The sequence below is a fragment of the Eublepharis macularius genome, chromosome 10 (genome assembly GCF_028583425.1).
Source record: "Eublepharis macularius isolate TG4126 chromosome 10, MPM_Emac_v1.0, whole genome shotgun sequence".
NCBI lineage: Eukaryota > Metazoa > Chordata > Lepidosauria > Squamata > Eublepharidae > Eublepharis > Eublepharis macularius.
Window position 1 is genome coordinate 80,879,774 of NC_072799.1, and position 17,822 is coordinate 80,897,595.

The following is a 17,822-nucleotide window of genomic DNA, read 5'->3' on the forward strand; positions in this document are numbered from 1 at the left end:
TGTTGTGAGGATAAAGTGGAAGAGGAGAGAATGATGTGATAAGTCACATTTTGTCATAATTAGGAAGAAAAGCAAGATATAAATTATTTTAAAATATATAAGAAATACACTCTAAAGCTTCATCAGAGATGTCTTCTGTGTCTACTTCACCATATAATTACCCTTTTCCTACTAAACATGATCTGTACAGTCAGCTCTGTCAAAGTTTATACAGCCCCGGGGCATTGGGTTCTTTGCAAGCAATACCCTTCTTTCAAAGATGTAGTTCAAGAATGTAATTATTTTCCAGACTTCTTGAAATGAGTATTTATTATGTTTTTCCCCCTTCACTCTAATAGCTTTGCACTTTCCTCAGATGAATGACTTTTTATTATTAATTGTTTAGGAGGTGATCCATTGGGACAATTTGCTGTGGAAAATATACAGAATGAATGGAAAGTATATGTCAGAAAATCCCTGGACAGAGAAGTAAAGGATAATTATCTTCTAAACATCACGGCTACCGATGGAATGTTTGCAACAAAAGCCATGGTGGAGGTTAAAGTCCTTGATTCAAATGACAATGATCCCGTTTGTGAAAAGGTATCCGCATGTGTTTTTCTAAGCTTTCACTTTTACACAAACAAAATAGACTTTTTTATACATATATAAAACCAATAGGACAGTTACGTGCAGAAAAGGGAAAATAGTTCTTATAATACCCCTGCAAATAAGTGTACACAAGTTATTAGTCTGCAAAAAAAAATCTTTATTTGTCAGGAAATAACTGTCCTAATGTCCTGTGGTAATATAGATCATCTGAAAGAAGTAAAAATAAAAGAATCATCTACCTTCTAGTTTATAACGGTTGCCTGCTGGATCACTTCAATGTAGGAAGGGAAATCCTAAGGCCAGCACTCTGGTATAGCCCCAGGTATACCAGCGTATCTTGCTGGTATGCTGACGTAGGAACTTAGTTGCTATCAAAAACTGTTTAAGACTGCTCCTATCACACAGAATCCTGGTTTAGATTGGGGTGTGCACTTCAAGTTTTTAACCTGAATTGGGTCCGATTTGGGTAGATTCGGATTTCCCAAATCAGCCCCAGCATCGCTGATTCGGAAACACCAAAGCAAAGCTTTCTGAACCACTTCACAATGCTTCCTGCCTGTTTTTACCCAATGGGAGGGGGAAGGAGGGGGATGTAGTGACTCTTCACAACCCGCTCCTCCTGCCTCCCATCAGGTGAAAAAAAGGCAACAGGAAGCTTGATGAAGCACTTTTCTTGCTGTTTAAAATGGCAAGACCAGTGCTGCTTTGAAGCACTACAACCTCCTCCTCCCCTCTCCCATCAGCTAAACCCCCGAATCTTTACAGAGCACACCAAAGCAGTTTAAATGCCCAAATCACAAAACGGCTTGCCACTTCGGGATTCGGGTTATTCCAGATTGTTTTCCCACTTCCGGTAAATGCAAGGCAGGAAACCCAAATCTTTTTCATGTGCACACCCCTAGTTTAGATAGTATGTTCTTCAGGTCATAGACAATGTCTTTTGCAATGCAATCTTAGGTAGAAGTCTTATCTTTCTATACCCCCTGAATTCACTGGTCTTGGAAGGCTGTAGCTCTGCTTAGAATTGTGTTGTTGGATGCTTCATATTGGATACCTGCTAGTCACTTTCATATAGGGATTGAAGAAACTGAAAGAAATTACTTTAGTTTTAAGAAAAACATGATTAAAGCTTCATGTGACACAGAAAAATAAATTTTCCTCCAAAGTTGTGAAGGTTGCTTTTTATCGAGTGTAGTTTTATCCTTGATAATTTCCTTCAGAACCAAATGGATTCTTTCCTGGGGTAGGATCCATTTTGGGTGAAGGAAGCATCAACAGTACAGTGCTCAAACGTTGTTGAATCAACTTCTCGAAATAACTCTACAATCTTAAGCAGAGTTACACACTTTTAAGTCCATTGAAGTCAGTGGGTCGAATCCAACCAACTTTTACACTTAAGAAAGAGGGAGAAAGGTTCCCCTTCAACCACCAAAAAGGATATTTTTGGGGTCCTGGGACCTGCATGAACAAAAGCCGTGTGGGACTGGTGCTGTGCTAAGAAAACAGATTTAGTGAAAGAGCTGGCTAGATCCAACCTAGTGGGCTGAGAAGGTTGAACTTTGCTTAGGATTGTATGATAAATTATTTTTCTACAGTAGCTATAGATGTTTTCCTCCTTTTTTCCTTCCATGAGTTAGTACACCTGTCTTATTTCTTGATGGACTATGTATTTATAACCTTTGGTTCATGTCCCGTACTTGAAAATCTTTCTTTAACATCCACTCCAACTATTCCGTATTCACTCCTCTCATATTCCAATTCCATAATACCTGTTTTCTTTCAATATTGCTCTTAAACCCTTTTAGGCATTGTACACAGAGGCTGTTTCAGAAGATTCTCCTCCTGGCAAACTCATCATGCAAGTCTCTGCTACAGATGCAGATATTCGTTCTAATGCCGAAATTACTTATATTCTTCATGGTGCTGGAGCAGAAGATTTTAGACTCAGCCCAGACACAGGTAGTATTTATAATGTCCCGTTAACTATGATGCTATTCATCAGAGATAATCAAAGGGGTTTTTGGTAAGCTGTAAACTGCAAGCAAGACAAATAAGTGGGTTCTGGCTCAAATCAAGCCTGAATTCTCCCTAGAAACTAAAATGGCAAAACTGAAGCTATCATGCTTTGGTCACATCATGAGAAGATGAGACTCTCTGGATAAGTCAATAATGCTAGGAAAAGTGGGAGGCAGTAGGAAAAGAGGAAGACCCAAAATGAGATGGCTTGATTGAATAAAGAAAGCTATGTCCTCCAGTCTGCAAGATCTGAAAAAGTCTGTTACTGATAGGATGTTTTGGAGGTCTTTCATTCATAAGGTCACCATAGGTTGGAGGTGACTTGATGGCACATAACACACACAAACGGCAAGCATGTTGCTTAGAGATGAATGACAAAACAATGAATTAAAATGTAGAGGACTAAAAAAAATGAGTTGATGCTGTATGCATGCATCTAGGAAGAGTGCTCCACACTCACAGTGCCCTGCTAGAAAAGGCTATGACCTGAACTACCCGCCATCTAACCTCTGAAGACAGGACATCTGACTGTGGGTTGGTGTCAGTCCCTGGCAGTTAGGTCCCTCAAGCTCTCCACAGTTAACACACAGGTGTTCCAGTTGAAGCAACTTTATTGAGATCCATACAGTTCAGGATGATCACACAAAGGTGGCAATTGGCAGGAGTGACAATTCAAACAAAGGCATTATTGATGGTTGTTGTGGGTTTTCCGGGCTGTATTGCCGTGGTCTTGGCATTGTAGTTCCTGACGTTTCGCCAGCAGCTGTAGCTGGCATCTTCAGAGGTGTAGCACCAAAAGATAGAGATCTCTCAGTGTCCTGGGACCTGGGATCTCTCTCAGAGAGATCTCTATCTTTTGGTGCTACACCTCTGAAGATGCCAGCCACAGCTGCTGGCGAAACGTCAGGAACTACAATGCCAAGACCACGGCAATACAGCCCGGAAAACCCACAACAACCATCGTTCTCCGGCCGTAAAAGCCTTCGACAATACAAAGGCATTATTAATTGTAGGGAAACTTCCCACCCTTCGGTCCATTGGCATTATGGTGCGAAACCCCAAAGAAGTTACATGGGAACTGGTTAGTTTAGACTAAGTGAAGTACAAAGTGAAAATATCCCAGTCGCTGGGAAAAGATACAATGTCCACTGCTAGCAGCTCGCCTTCAAGGACACTTGCTTGAAAAGTGAAAGTATATATTTTCAACAGATAACGGAGAGGCCCCACTGGCTCTCCTTGTACAATTCATGTCAACAGTTTGCACATTCTCAGATGAGTTACACAGAATATAAACAGTTATGATCAGCACAAAATGCAAAACACCTTAATGGCAGGTATGCTTGCATACATGATAGTTGGATCCAGTGAAAAATTTCTGCTGACATAAAGGGGGTCATTTTCACCAGTTCCCCCCTTGCACTGGTCTCCTGTCCCTCAAGAGCAGAATATCGGAGATTGTTTGGGGATGCAACAGGAGGGGGAAAGTAAGGCAGGTCTGCTTTGCTGGTGGAGATCCCTTCTTTCTTTTTCTAATAAATTTTATTTTTAATTACTAACACTACAAAAAGGGAAAATGGGAATAGGGGGAAAGGGAAAAAACAACATATAAAAACACACACACTACATCTACAGGTATTGCTTTCCCTTCATACTACAATTGTTTAAAGTTAAAACTTTATAATATGCTATTAGATTGGTAGATCTTATAAAATACAAACTACAATCAGGATCAGGTCTTCTCCCCACCCCACCCCCCTGCATCTCGGTCGCAGCTCTCTCTGAACAGCTGCAGTAGCTGTGCTCGCTCCCTCCCCCCCCCCCCCGGTGGAGATCCCTTCTGGCTGTGGAGTTTCTCCAACAGATTCAAGCCTTTTTATTTAGTTCTTGGTACTTTTAGCTCATCTTTCTTCTCAGGAAGTCTCAAAGAGGGTTACTATGTTATGTTAAAAATACATCCCAGAATAAGCAGCTAACAATTGGAATCTACATGTACTACAGATTGAAACAAGCAGAGTTTCCTTGAACCTCCTCCTTCCTGTCCACTAAAGATTTCTCAAGTTTCAGGAAGGTTGAACCCCGGGGTCCAGTTCTATGGGCCCGTGAACAAGGTGCTTACCTAGGCATTCAGCCCTCGACTACCGTTTCCAGGTGCTGCTCACCTAATTAATTCAGAACTCCTAGTAGCCCTCCTGGAGGGTTGAAGCACCTGAGTTTGTTTGAGACACATCAGTCTCCAGGGTCATTTCTCTAGGTAGAAATTTGTACACAGCTGGTCAGAAACTCCAGACACAATGTTTAATTATTAGCATAGGAGAGTGTATGCAGGGGTGCAGGAACCACTCTGTAAGGCACAAGCAAAAGGCAATAAAATAACAACTTACCTATTTCTGGCTGAAACTATCTGTCTAGACATGAAGCTTGCTAACTTGCTTTTCTCTGAAGAGGCTTGAGGGCTCATACTCACAAAGTCCAAAACCATGCCAGGCAGCTCTGGTCGTTTCAGGCCTGACGTGGAGCAAACTGTCTCACATGTTGATGGAATAAAGGTGGCAATAGAATGGTCAAACGAGGTCCAAGTGAGAGCGTGATCAGAGCGCCGTGAGGAGCCATCTTTTCTAGTACTGTCAGCCAATCAGGGCCCACTTTGATATCAGCGTTGCTAGGCCTGAGAAAGGAAAGGAGAATGTGCGGAGCTGTGACTCGCTTCCACCCAAGGACACCAGCAGCTTGCAGGTGCAACTAATTAGCAAAGCTGCTCATTCTATTCCCAAGGTGAGAAGCCAGAACTGGGCCTGTGAGAACTTAGAAACCTGAACCAATGAACTCAGAATAGGCATGTATATGTGGCTCGGCCTAGACAACCGCTTTCCACTGTTTCTTTGACAGAACAGCCCCACTGACCTGTGAGCACTGCCCTTCTTGCCCTCTGGGGTGTCTAGGGATAAACACAGGCAGTCCAAGTCTCTACCTGGCACGTGCCACCCACGTGGTATCCCCCCAACCCTCAAAGGGGCTTTCATTCCTTCTCTCTTGACCCTGCTGCCACCACTTGGCCTTTGTGGGAATTGCCTGTGAGGAGGGCCAAGAGACTCCCTACTCCCTTGCCTTGAGCCCAGTCTCCTGCCTCCCAGCACCCAGTTCCTGCCAGGACTGCTTACTGCACTTGTGCAACACTGGGGGGTCAGCCAGTTGTCGACACACCACCCCCTTCCCGTGGCTCCTGTTTTAGGTCACATGGTTGAGCAGTGGGAGTCTATGTGGTACAGAGAACAACGACCAGCATTTAAGATTTTTTGAAAGCATTTATTAAAGAAAGGGGGAAATGTTCATGCTCACACTTTTAAGCACAGCACCAAAGCTAGTGAGGAAATTCAGAAAGAAATGGGTAAAAACCCTCTCCCTTTGTACATGCTTAACTTAGGTCTTCTGTTTCGGCAGGCTTTCTGTTTTAAAAAGTTCCAGCTTATTGACAAGTCCTTATAACTCTCCTGGTTCAGGCTTCCCGCTTCCACGTGGCCAGTGGCCACTACTTGCAAGGAGCCAGCTGTCAGCTCCCAGCTCAAATCAGCCAAAGAGCGCCGCCTCCCCGTGCCAGGTTTTATTCTCTCCCTTTACCCACCCCACTGGGCAGGTCAAAGGTGCAGGTCAGAGGGGGTTTTCCTGGAGGATCCAGGAAGAAACTTTTCTGGGATTTTAGTCCTCCACATCTCTGCCCCCCCCCCCATGCGCGCGCACACTTTGAAGGGTAAGCTTTTTGCGGAAAGTCTTCTGGCTACACCCGTGTGACTAAAGCCAGAGGCTGAGTGCAGCTTAGAAAGCATCTGGCTCCTGCCTGTCCTCAGCTAAGAAACACTTTTTAAACGGGGTGGGGGGGTGAAGGTTTTGATACAGACCACATTTGCAAATAAAAAAACCTTTCTGCTGTTTCCTATGGGGGAAACATTTCCCAGGCTCTCCAGGCAAAGGGGCAATCCCTGGCCCAGTGCCACTTCACAGAGCAAGTCCCAATGCAAGCTGAACCAACAGCAAAGCCTGACAGAAAGTTGCTTAAGCAACAACCCCTGCCCCTAAGAACAACTCTTAAAATCACTAGCAAGCAGTAAAGCAAGCAATCCCCAAAACAGTAAAAACAATTACTAAACTCGTACCTAAGAAAAACCTTGCCCTTTCCTCCTCGTACCTACCACCCCCCACCCAACACAAGGCCAACCACCCTTCCCCCTAAAGAACGGGGGGGGGAACCAGTGAGTCTTCAGACTCTCAAACCAGATAGAGGTTGAATCCACATTCACCCATTACCCGCATGTTTATCGGATATCTTCCGTTTGCCTCCAGTCCGCGATTTTTTCCTCTTCGTTCACATTCCTGCTTCCAATCCGTCTTTCTCGCACGTCCCTCTGGTCACACGGCCGCTCGAAAACCACTTTTGGGGGCGGGACCTTTTTCCCACCCATTTTTTAAAATTATTTTGAGCGCACTTTTCCGTTATTTCGATCTTGCCTTATAAAGAAACATCATTGAAGATAATGTTGCCTCTCTTTCCCCCACTGACAGCACTGATGGCTCTCTCCCGTTTCTTTTTTGGAAATTTGGAAGCATGTGGGAAGCTTTCGTGGGCATTTCCTATGCAGGACAGTTCAGTGCTTGAATTTTACTGAAGTTTCACTTCCTTGGAGTGTCATTATGTTCCCAATAGTCACTGGCCAAATCCGCATTCACCCCACACCCGTATTTTCCACTTTTGCAGGCGGGAACAAATCTTCCCGGCCTTTTAAAAAAAAATTTATTGTTTTAAAATTACTTTTCCGTTATTTCGATCTTGCCTTATAAAGAAACATCTTTGAAGATGTTTGTGTGCCCGCATGTCTCGCGCCCCATTTTCCTTGTGTGAGGTTATAGAACATCATCCCTGACAGTTTTCGAGGAAATGTAAAATGTCATTGGGGACTGATTATAACTTGGGGGAAACATGGAGGAGTGATGGAGGTCCTGCTCTGTGTTTTCTCTATTTTGAATGATTGATTCACCGTAATTTCGATATTACAGTAATATAAAATAAAAAAATAGAAAACAGTTAAAAAGGAAGTTTCGCGAGTCCGTTCTGAGGATGGATTCACCCCAAACTGATTTTTCAACCTACCAGATTTGATTCAGAAACAGCATAATCAATAAATCCAATGCTATGAAGTCAAAAACAGTCTTTTGCAGACTACGGAGCACTTGCAAGTTGAATCAGCCAATAGGAACTCTCGGAACGGCCAGAGAGACAGGAAGGGGGGTGGTTTTTTAAAAAAAACGCGTAAATTGCACATTGGCCCGTTCACGGCCACCGTGAAACTCCCGTTGAAAACCTGTGACCACATATTCGGGAGAAATGCAAATGAAATGTGTCTGTTTAATGAGGTAATGTGACCGGCACTCAGGATTGCGTGGGGAATGCGGGGAACATGCGACTTAGAATGAGTAATGTGGATTCGACTACAGTCATATCTGGTGGCCCTCCTCAGGCATGCATCTCATCCTCACATCTTCTTCCAGGCAGGCAGCAGCAGTAGTAAAGATCCAGGTAGGCAGTGGTAAATCCCAAAGGCAGAGAGCAGCCAGAGGCTAAGCAAGCCAAGCTTTTGGCACAGTGCCTCCAGTCTCCAAAAACCAACACCACATGGAGTCTGCTCTGAGCCATGCCTGCTTTTTTAACTCATTTAAGCTTTTGAAAGAGGTTGTCCTATCTGAGAATCCTATGATTGGTCAGTGAAGCAGAGCTCCTGCAATGATTGGCCAGTCCACTCACTCATTCTCACTCCCTCCTACCTCCCTCCCCCTGCCTCCCACCTCACTCCCCCTCCACTCTTGGAAAAATACCCAGGAAAGAAGGGGGGGGGAGTTTGCCAGCCAACAGTTGTCACTGCATTTGCAGGATAAAACGCCTGGATCGGTTCTGGGACTCTCTAATTGGTTTAAGCTGAATCAGCATAAATACAGCTATAGCACACATCCCTGTTTGCAAGCAGTGTACAGGTTGTGTTCAGCACACTTCAATATTTGACCAACTGCATTTGGGCAGTGTGTGGTTGTTCAAAACCTTGATTATTGTTGATCATTCTTCTACTGCTTGCCTGTGGCTTATCCTTCCCTCAGTCTGCTGCCACTATCACCCCCTCCCCACCAGGCTTTGGTTTGCCACATTTTTAAAGCTATGCCTGCCCTGGCGCTGTTAAGTCTTGCCAGTAGTGCTGCTGGGACAGTCAGGGCCAAGAATGTCCTGGTTGGAATTCTCCCACCACATTTGAGAACAACTCTGTTTTTGTTAAGGGACAAGTTTCCTAGATTTGTTAGTGTGCTGCAGAATAATGTCTATGCTTTTTTAAAATGATGAAGACGGCTTTGCTGACATCTTGCCCAACAGGAGCCCGGTTAATATGGTGCCAGTGTCAAGCATCGGCAGTCATTGTTCAGCATGCCACTGGAGGAGAAAAGGATCCTTTAAAAGGCAGCTGCTTATGTCTAGCTATTACAAAACCAAAATGCAACTCGGTTTTGTCTTCAAAACAGAATATAGATCTGTGAGAGATGCTTAGTCCTTGTTATTTTTCATCATCTCTGTCGTTTCGTACACAGGTGAGCTGAAAACATTGGCAGTGCTTGACCGTGAACAGAAAGCAGTTTATACTCTTACGGTTAAAGCATCAGACGATGGAGGAAGATTTTGCCAGTCTAACATCATTCTGAATATAGAAGATGTGAATGATAATGCCCCAGAGTTCACTGCTGATCCATACGCCATCACAGTATTCGAGAACACGGAGCTGAAAACTTTGTTGACCAGAGTGCAGGCGACAGATGCAGACGCAGGTATGATTTGTAGAAAAACATTTCTAGCACAGCTTCGGCTCTGGAATGAACATTTTATTTGCCAGCCTTCTTGATTAATATCCGCTCTCCAGTCCTGTCCTCAGAAGACGTGTAATGCACACAGAATATAAATAATAATTAAAACAACCATGGCAACGCCTAATCCTAGCTGACAAATGCCAGTTTTAGTTTAAAGTAAACTCCATAACTGAGGAACAGCCATCGGTCGCTTGATGTTTAGCCAGGTTGCATGGCTGGTGTTGAAAAACTGCACGTGATTGCTATGGGTGGATCATGAAAGCCTAGACGGCTGCAGGCTGTGCCTGTGAATGCTGGTTATCCTTGAGGGACAGGCTGTTAGTTTGTTGCAGCTAAAATAGCAAAGGTGTAGGCTTGGATCCAGCACGGCGTTTCTGTGGACAGAAGCATTTCCATAGGTTTTTATGAGCGAGCATACATTTGATCAAATGTGTAAAAGTAGATGTATATGGTGGAGACTGCCCTCAAGTTAGAGTTAGGTGACCCCCCCCCCCGCCCCCAGTGGGGTTTTCAAGGCAAGAGACTAACAGAGGTGGTTTGCCGTTGCCTGCCTCTGCAACCCTGGTCTTCTTTGGAGGTCTCCCATCCAAGGCTGACCCTGCTTAGCTTCTGAGATCCGACAAGAGCAGGCTCACCTGGGCTATCTTAAGTCTGGGCACATATATATGCAACATATAAAATATATGATTTAAAAACAGAAGAATGGTGGGGGGGAGGGGAGGTGGAAGATGGTATTTCAAAAGGAAGATCAACCTTTCAAAGTTATAAGCATATTGTATATTACTATGCAAATACGAACAAAGATCCGGTCAAAAGAGCCAGAGTGAGTCTGGATTGCTCCCAGTTAGTGATGCATTGTGAAAGTATGTGGAATAGTACACATGAATTCAAAAGAGAAACAGGTAGTTTATATAATTACCCTCAAGACTAACAAACTAAGGTTTAAACTTTCGGGCTGAAGTTTGGTAAGTATTTAATGTCCAAAGATTCCTTAGAAGCTTGTCTATGGCACTGTAATGAGAATATCAGCAATGGCAAACTAAGTATCCTGAAAGCTGCCCCAAGCGCACTCTTTTTTTACATGGGCCATTTCCAGATGGCTTACCTGCCTCCAGAACGTTGCGCCATCTTGCGTGGAAAACACGAAATATCGCGTTTTCTCGCGTGAGAAAACGCGATATTTCGCGTTTTCCCCACAAGATGGCGCAACGTTCCGGAGGCAGGTAAGCCGTCTGGAAACAGCCATGGTCAACTGTGAGAAAGTGTTCCGCACTGCTCTCTGTTTGCGTACGGAAGCAGTAATGCCCAGCAGTCTTTTTCCAGGCATCTCATACAAACTCAGTTTTAGAATACACTCCAGAATACTCTACAGTACAGTTTCCTTGACAGACAAATACTTGTGGAAAGAGTTCCCAGTTGGGAGTATATTTGTAAAGCCCATGATGTTAGGAAAAGAGGCACTTTAACGAAGACCGTATGGCATGCTACACAGAGCTTCTTAGGTCTGATAGCTGTGAGCTGAGGGATGGTTTCTTCAAGAAGTCAAAACTAATGCAGCCTTCAGGGATCCATCCTCTGACCCAAGCAAATGGAGAGAATAGTCACAGTGGCGAATCTGAGTAATTCTTTTCCTCTGTGCCAGTACATTTTGTGGAAAACAATTTTAAAAAATCATTAACTTGATTATCTTGTAATGCAAACTTGTATTAATATCTCAGTCCAGATATTTCACTAGACCTACCTATCACTTGTTTGAGTTTGAGACAAGAAAGGGGGCTTCTTAAATTCTACTTTACTAATGTAGTGGTCATGTTTTCTAATATACAATTATAGTAGTTCTACTTAAAGAAAAATTCATTTCTCCTCTTGCGTGGAATGATTTTTCATTCTTAGCCATATGGGACTGGATCTAAGCAGCTTTTTTGCTCAATATCATCCCCACCACACTACTGCCTCCCCGTTGGTTTTGCCCATGCTGGTACTATGATCTATAACACAGCCTTCCTTTTGCACCAGTGATGAGGCTGATTGGATTCAATCCATGACCTAGAATTGATTTCTACAATACCTGTCATGAGATACTCACATTCACACAAAATGATGAGTAGCGTTTATCTTATTTCATTTATTTTAAGAAAAAAGCTTTGTGCCTACTAACTTTTAAGGTCTGTATAACAAAAGCAGTTATTTCCTTCTAAAAAACAGAAAAAATGAAACTGATGTTCAGTTTCTTTCTGTATACGTTTTGTCAAGAAAACTTCCGGAGGCATTGCAAGGCCATTTTATTTGCCAGGACTTTTAATGGGGCATAAACTGCAAGCATCTTTTGGGGGTGGGGAGGTTATCTGGGGTTTTAGTCTATTGGTTTTAATTGCAGTGTTTTAATTGTGACTTGTAAGACACCTTGAGCCATGAAGAAAGGTGAGTTCTAAATATTTTAATAAAATAAATATACATGTGCTTTGATTAGGCACCTGAAATGTCTACATCCATAATAAGTAATTTAGATTCATAGAGAGGTGTTCCTTATTAGCATCTAAATATCAATTAAATATATTAAAGAGAGCATCTACATAGCTTTTCTGTTGAAGGAGTCACTTCAGGCAGACCTTTGTATATGTTGAAAGAATTCCAGTTCTGGAAGAAATGTATGCCTCAATATGCTGACGATCGAATAGGCATTGTAGTTTTCTTCGGAACGTTTGTTGCAAAGATGTGTTTGAGAATACCATTAACAGCCTTGTGGTTTGTTTGTTTGTTTGCTTATTTTAAAACATAGGGATGAATCGGAAGATTCACTATTCCTTGGTAAATTCTGCAGATGGACAGTTTTCTATTGATGAATTCTCTGGAATTGTTCGGTTGGAAAAGCCTTTGGATCGGGAGTTGCAGGCAGTATATTCTCTGATTGTAAAAGCCGAAGATGAAGGTTCCCCCAGAAGGCTGTCTTCTACTAGCGTTCTTGTGGTTTCTGTATTGGATATAAATGATAACCCACCGGTTTTTGAATATAAAGAGTACAGTGCAACTTTATCAGAAGACACAGTGGTTGGAATGGAGATTCTGCAGGTCTATGCTGCTAGCCGGGACATTGAAGCCAATGCTGAAATCACATATTCAATAGTCAGTGGAAATGAACATGGAAAGTTCAGTATTGATTCCAAAACAGGTACTCATACTGTGCTAGTGAACAGGTTGGGATTAGAGATGGGCACAAAACGAACTACGAAACAAAATTCCTTACGGAATGGCCAGTTCGTAGTCAAAGAACCACACGTTCTGTGGGACCGCGTTTTTCTGAACCAAACAAAGTTTTCTTACCATTCCGTTGCTGGTTCAGACACTTTTGGTGCCAAACACTCCCTCGCCCAGGCAACGGTGGCAGTCTTTAGCTTGCCCCCAATCTGAGGCCTCTAGGCTTGATTGGCAGCAGTCCCTGCCAACTAGAGAGCTCCCACTCTGGCCTGTCCAGCCAGGAAAGGGGGGGAGGGTTAGAATCTCCAAGGCAACTGAGGAGATGGTCCTTCAGCAGCCATGGTAACACCAATCTCTTCCTTTCAAAACCATGTTAGGCAGGTTTTTCTGCCAACCAAAGTGCTTCTGTGTTGTTCAATCTCTTGGCTTTTTCGCCTTCTGGCCCGAGCCCACCCGCAAGGAGGGGGCAGCCACCAACATGACCCATACGCCAGACGTCCAGTTGCCCCTAGGGCCATGTGGGTGGGCACAGGGGGGTGCCACATGGGGTGGCCAGACCCCTGCCCTGAGTTGGGAGATGGCCAGACGCCTCCCCGCAAGCCTGCCTGTGAGGAGGGGGCAGTTGCTGACATGACCCATATGCCAGACATCCGGTTGCCCCTAGGGCCATGTGGGTGGGCACAGGGGTGCTGCCAAGGGGCGGTTAGACCCCCTGCCCTGAGTTGGGAGGCAGCCAGATGCCTCCCCGCCTGAGCCCACCCATGAGGAGGGGGCGGCCGCCAACATGACCCACACGCCAGACATGCGGTGACCCCTAGGGCTGTGTGAGCAGGCACGGGGGGTGCCACCAGGCGGTGGTCAAACCCCCCCACCCCGAGTTGGGAGGTGGCAGGATGCCTCTCTGAGCCCACCCGCAAGGGGGAGGCGGCCACAGATATGACCCACGTCTGGGGGTCCATCCCCTTAAATGGAGGCATAAGGCAATTGCCATTGATGGCTCCATTTTTATGGGACTTTCCTGGGGGCACCAGCTTTGGGGCTCTATAACTCGGCGATCTGTATTGCAATCTTCATGAAACTTGGAGGGTGGCTGGAGGAGAGCCTACTGAAAACTCCCTGCGAGATTGGGCTCTCTGAGCATCAAGGGAGCTGTCCTGGGGCCCCCCGAACCTCAAACCGGTTCAGAAATCAAGTGAGTTCATTACATTCATATTCCATGGAAATAACGAACCATGAACCAAGCAGTTTGGTTTGTTTTCGTTCTGTGCCCATCTCTAGTTGGGATACATTTATAATCCAGTCTGATGCATAGCTACTTAGAAATAAGTCCCAACATGTTGGGGGGGGGGGGTCTGCTTCCCAGTAAGGGTGTACAAATTGCCACCTTTGCAATACAAACTTAACTTTTTGTCTCCTTCTCCCTGTAACATGTTGTATTAAAGCAACAAATTAGACTCATTAGATGTGTTATATTACATATAATTAAAATTTATTTATCCAAAGGAGATAAAATGCTTAATATTTGATAATATGCTTAATATTAAGCATATATTAAGATAAAATGCTTAATATTAATCTTAATATCCAAAAGTTTGGATAAATATTATTATGACAATTGTTATTTTTAGTAAACTTATCTTGTTATCCATCCAGAGTTGTTGTCTCAGTTTCACTTTATTCAGTAGTGTGACATCCTCATGTAAAGAGGAATTTATGTCCAAACTATGATAGTCTCGGTATGTCAGGGAAGGACTTGCATTATTTCCATTTGTTTATTTACTGAGATCTACCTACCTGACATACCTGGTAATCCAGTTTATTTTCATGGTATTATTGTCAAACGAGGGAGATGTGCAGAAAGTATCATGAAACTTTGGACACTATTGGTTGGATCTTCCGTATCTGTTGCACTAGTGGAAGACGTCTCCTTCTGCCAGAATAAAGTGCCTCCACTAGCATAATAGATTCATGGTGTCCAACCTAGTAGCCACAAGCCAGAGAAACTTCACTAACAGTGTAATCCAAAGAAGAGTTACTCCAGTCTAAGCCTATTGATTTCATTGCACCTTGGCTGGAGTAACTCTTCTTCGGATTTCACTGTTCATGCCACTAAAATCAATTTAGTCACTGTTAACTAAAGCCCTGTTAACCTGAATTCAGCTGAAGTGCAACTCTTATCTTTTGATCAGGACCAGTTTCTGATATGCAAGGCTTCCTTTAAAGGTCACATCTGTATGTCTTTAATGTAATATATTCTGCCTTCCAGGGAAAATACTAGGAATGAGAAATATGGGTAGAAGAGGGTGTTGTCGTGATAACAGCTATGCTCCAATAGTATCCTGTTCTCTGGGAGGTATACAAAAACCAAGCAAAGGCATGTCTCTGCCTCCTTGTGAAGAATTTTCTTCTCTTTTAAATAGAAATACCTCCCCAAGGCAAAGAAATGTAGTGGTGTGTTCATATATGTCAAAAGTACCGTTGGAAACTTGGAGACCGTCCCTGAAATCATTTGTTAAGTAACTTGCAAGTTACAGTTGTCACGGCACATCATTTTTGCCATAATAGAAAAATGATTTTGCATGTGATTTTTCTTGCAGGAGCTATTTTTGTTATTGGAAGTCTTGATTATGAGAGCTCCTCTGAGTATTATCTGACAGTGGAAGCTGCAGATGGCGGGTCACCTTCCTTGAGTGATGTTGTGACAGTGAATATAAATGTAACAGATATCAATGACAACACTCCAGTATTCAGTCAAGACACATATACGGCAGTAATCGGTGAAGACGCTGAGGTTGAACAATCAGTGATCACAGTATGTACTTCCTTTTCCCTCTTCTCTTAACTTATTTTGATATATTAATATTTTCTTTTTTGGAAAAATAAAAGCTGTGCTTTCAAAAGTGAAATACAGGGGGGAAATAGTTTTTGCTTTGTAATTGCTCCAGTTTTCTAAACAAGAATTAAAAGTGAAGCTGTGACAGCAGCGGGAAACTGACAGCAGTAGAAAAGTGGCAGCAGTATGAATTCAAAAATATTTTAGTGACAGTTGTAATCCATTATGCAATATGAATGCATTTTCAAGTAAAAGAATGGGAAATCAGTTTAACTGATATTCATGTATTTGAATTCCTCCCCTGAGGACTGTAATGTGATCCACCTAAAACCGAAGAGTTTTTTTAAAGTATCGATGTCTACTGGCACCTGTTTTAAATGAGAACTGGATGTCTTGTAGGTCATGGCAGCTGATGCGGATGGACCTTCAAATAACCACATCCATTACTCGATTATAGAAGGCAACCAAGGGAGTTCTTTCACAATTGACCCTACCTTAGGCGAAGTCAAGGTAGCTAAACCTCTTGACCGAGAGAAGGTAAGCGTCAGTATTTTAAGATTTAGAGTCGTCCCAGAAATACTGCCACATTATCACTATTTTATTTCAACATGGGAGGCTTCACTCTTAGGAATGGTTTGTGCATTTAGAGCCCAACCCATTATACGTTTGCAGTCCCAGAGGAGGTAGCAAATTAAAAAGTGTCCTCTTGTCCGCCTCCTTTTGTGTACATGCATTGTATGTCAGGGAGAGAGGCTAGAATCCTTGTATCCTTTGTATAGGCAGGGTCAGTTTGTCACTGGTATGTTTCAAATTCATATTAAATTAGCCAGTTTGTGCTGCCTGTGAACATAGTACTTGATTGGGTTGGATAACACCAGTAGCAGTGCTGCACCAGCAGTAATTGCTTGTACGTTGGTTAGTGTTATAACTACAGCAAATAAAAATATGTACAGAGATGAGAGCGAGACATTTGCTGTGGACAATTATAGCGAAAAGTATGTATGTATGGAAAGGATTAGGTCTAGTACAGGTATCACAAACTCAGGAACGGCCCATGGTCTCCTTCTCCCCTCTCACATGCAGGTTCTTTCCATCACTCCCTTTTTCCCCTCTAACCGTTGTTTCCTATGATATCTAAATTGGCAAATTGTGGCCGGTGCCTGATCCAAACCATGATTTCCAAGATGACTTCAAACCGTTATTTCAAGTCATAGTTTGTAGCTGAGGTACTAGCCATTGTTTGTCATTTTATACAGTATGCAGTAAAATTCAGAGAACCATGTGGAATGGGTCATCATACCTGTATTCGTCTTTCTGTTGTAGCTGTACTGTAAGCCCTAATATACCTCTTGCCCTTTCATGAAAGACTTCTCTTCTTGTAGAAGAAGACCTTGGATCCAACTTAAGTCTCTACATTTGAAAAGCATATCTTGAAAGTCAACTAGCACTCCTCTTGGGTTGCCTTGTACTAATACAAGTTTCCACACAAAATACATTAATTCCAGTGAATGTGTGGGTTCTAGTACTTTTTACACAAAAAGGTAGCCTGTTTCTTTGCTTAACTTACGAGTGTTTTGTGTGTGTGTGTGTGTACGTTCTCCTCTAAAGTTCTCAGGTTACACTCTGAGGGTTCAAGCATCAGACAACGGGAATCCTCCCAGAGTCAACATAACTACAGTCAATATTGATATATCCGATGTAAATGACAACCCGCCTGTGTTCTCAAAGGGGAATTCCAGTATTATCATTCAGGTAATTCATAATTTGCACTGTAGCATTCGATGGCTTCTTTGCTGAGATGATTGCCTTTAATTTGGTTTCTGTATTGCTAGTGAGCTGCAGTCATTACAAGCAATGGGATTGTCAGTGAAGGGTGTGTGTGTGTGTCTGTATTACCTCTGTCAATAAACAATTGAACCAGAATGGCGCATGATGCTCTGATCATGGATGCTGAAATCCTCTGGCATGTAAAATGTTAATGTTTTTACCTCAGTTTTGTTTTTGGATTCAAATCCTGCTGTTCTACCACAGACCAAAATGGTTACCCACCTAAAACCATCTTTGCGATGTTGGTTTATTTCAATTATAATTTTTTAGAGAACAGTATTCTTTGTATACTATTAGCAATGCAAGTCTTATTGAAGGGCAATGATTGTTTTGAATTATGGGGGTGACGACAGAAGCTTTGATTTCACCATAGCTTAAATTGGTAAGGGAAGAAGCATTATAGCCTTGGACGTGATAGGGTGACTTCATGAAAGTATGAACAAAACGAATGGCAGGAAGTGAGTTTTGT

At 43.0% G+C, this 17,822-nt stretch overlaps 1 protein-coding gene across 3 annotated transcripts in view; it reads left to right on the plus strand.

The window, feature by feature from the left end:
• Positions 1-17,822, plus strand: part of FAT1 (FAT atypical cadherin 1) — a 167,989-nt gene that overhangs the window by 124,668 nt on the left and 25,499 nt on the right. For all 3 annotated transcript variants that reach the window (XM_054990664.1, XM_054990662.1, XM_054990663.1), the window contains exons 11-17: positions 386-582; positions 2,397-2,550; positions 9,226-9,459; positions 12,278-12,667; positions 15,291-15,505; positions 15,926-16,063; positions 17,135-17,278. In XM_054990664.1, the coding sequence (XP_054846639.1) occupies positions 386-582; positions 2,397-2,550; positions 9,226-9,459; positions 12,278-12,667; positions 15,291-15,505; positions 15,926-16,063; positions 17,135-17,278 (1,472 nt within the window). The remainder of the gene's footprint in view (positions 1-385; positions 583-2,396; positions 2,551-9,225; positions 9,460-12,277; positions 12,668-15,290; positions 15,506-15,925; positions 16,064-17,134; positions 17,279-17,822) is intronic.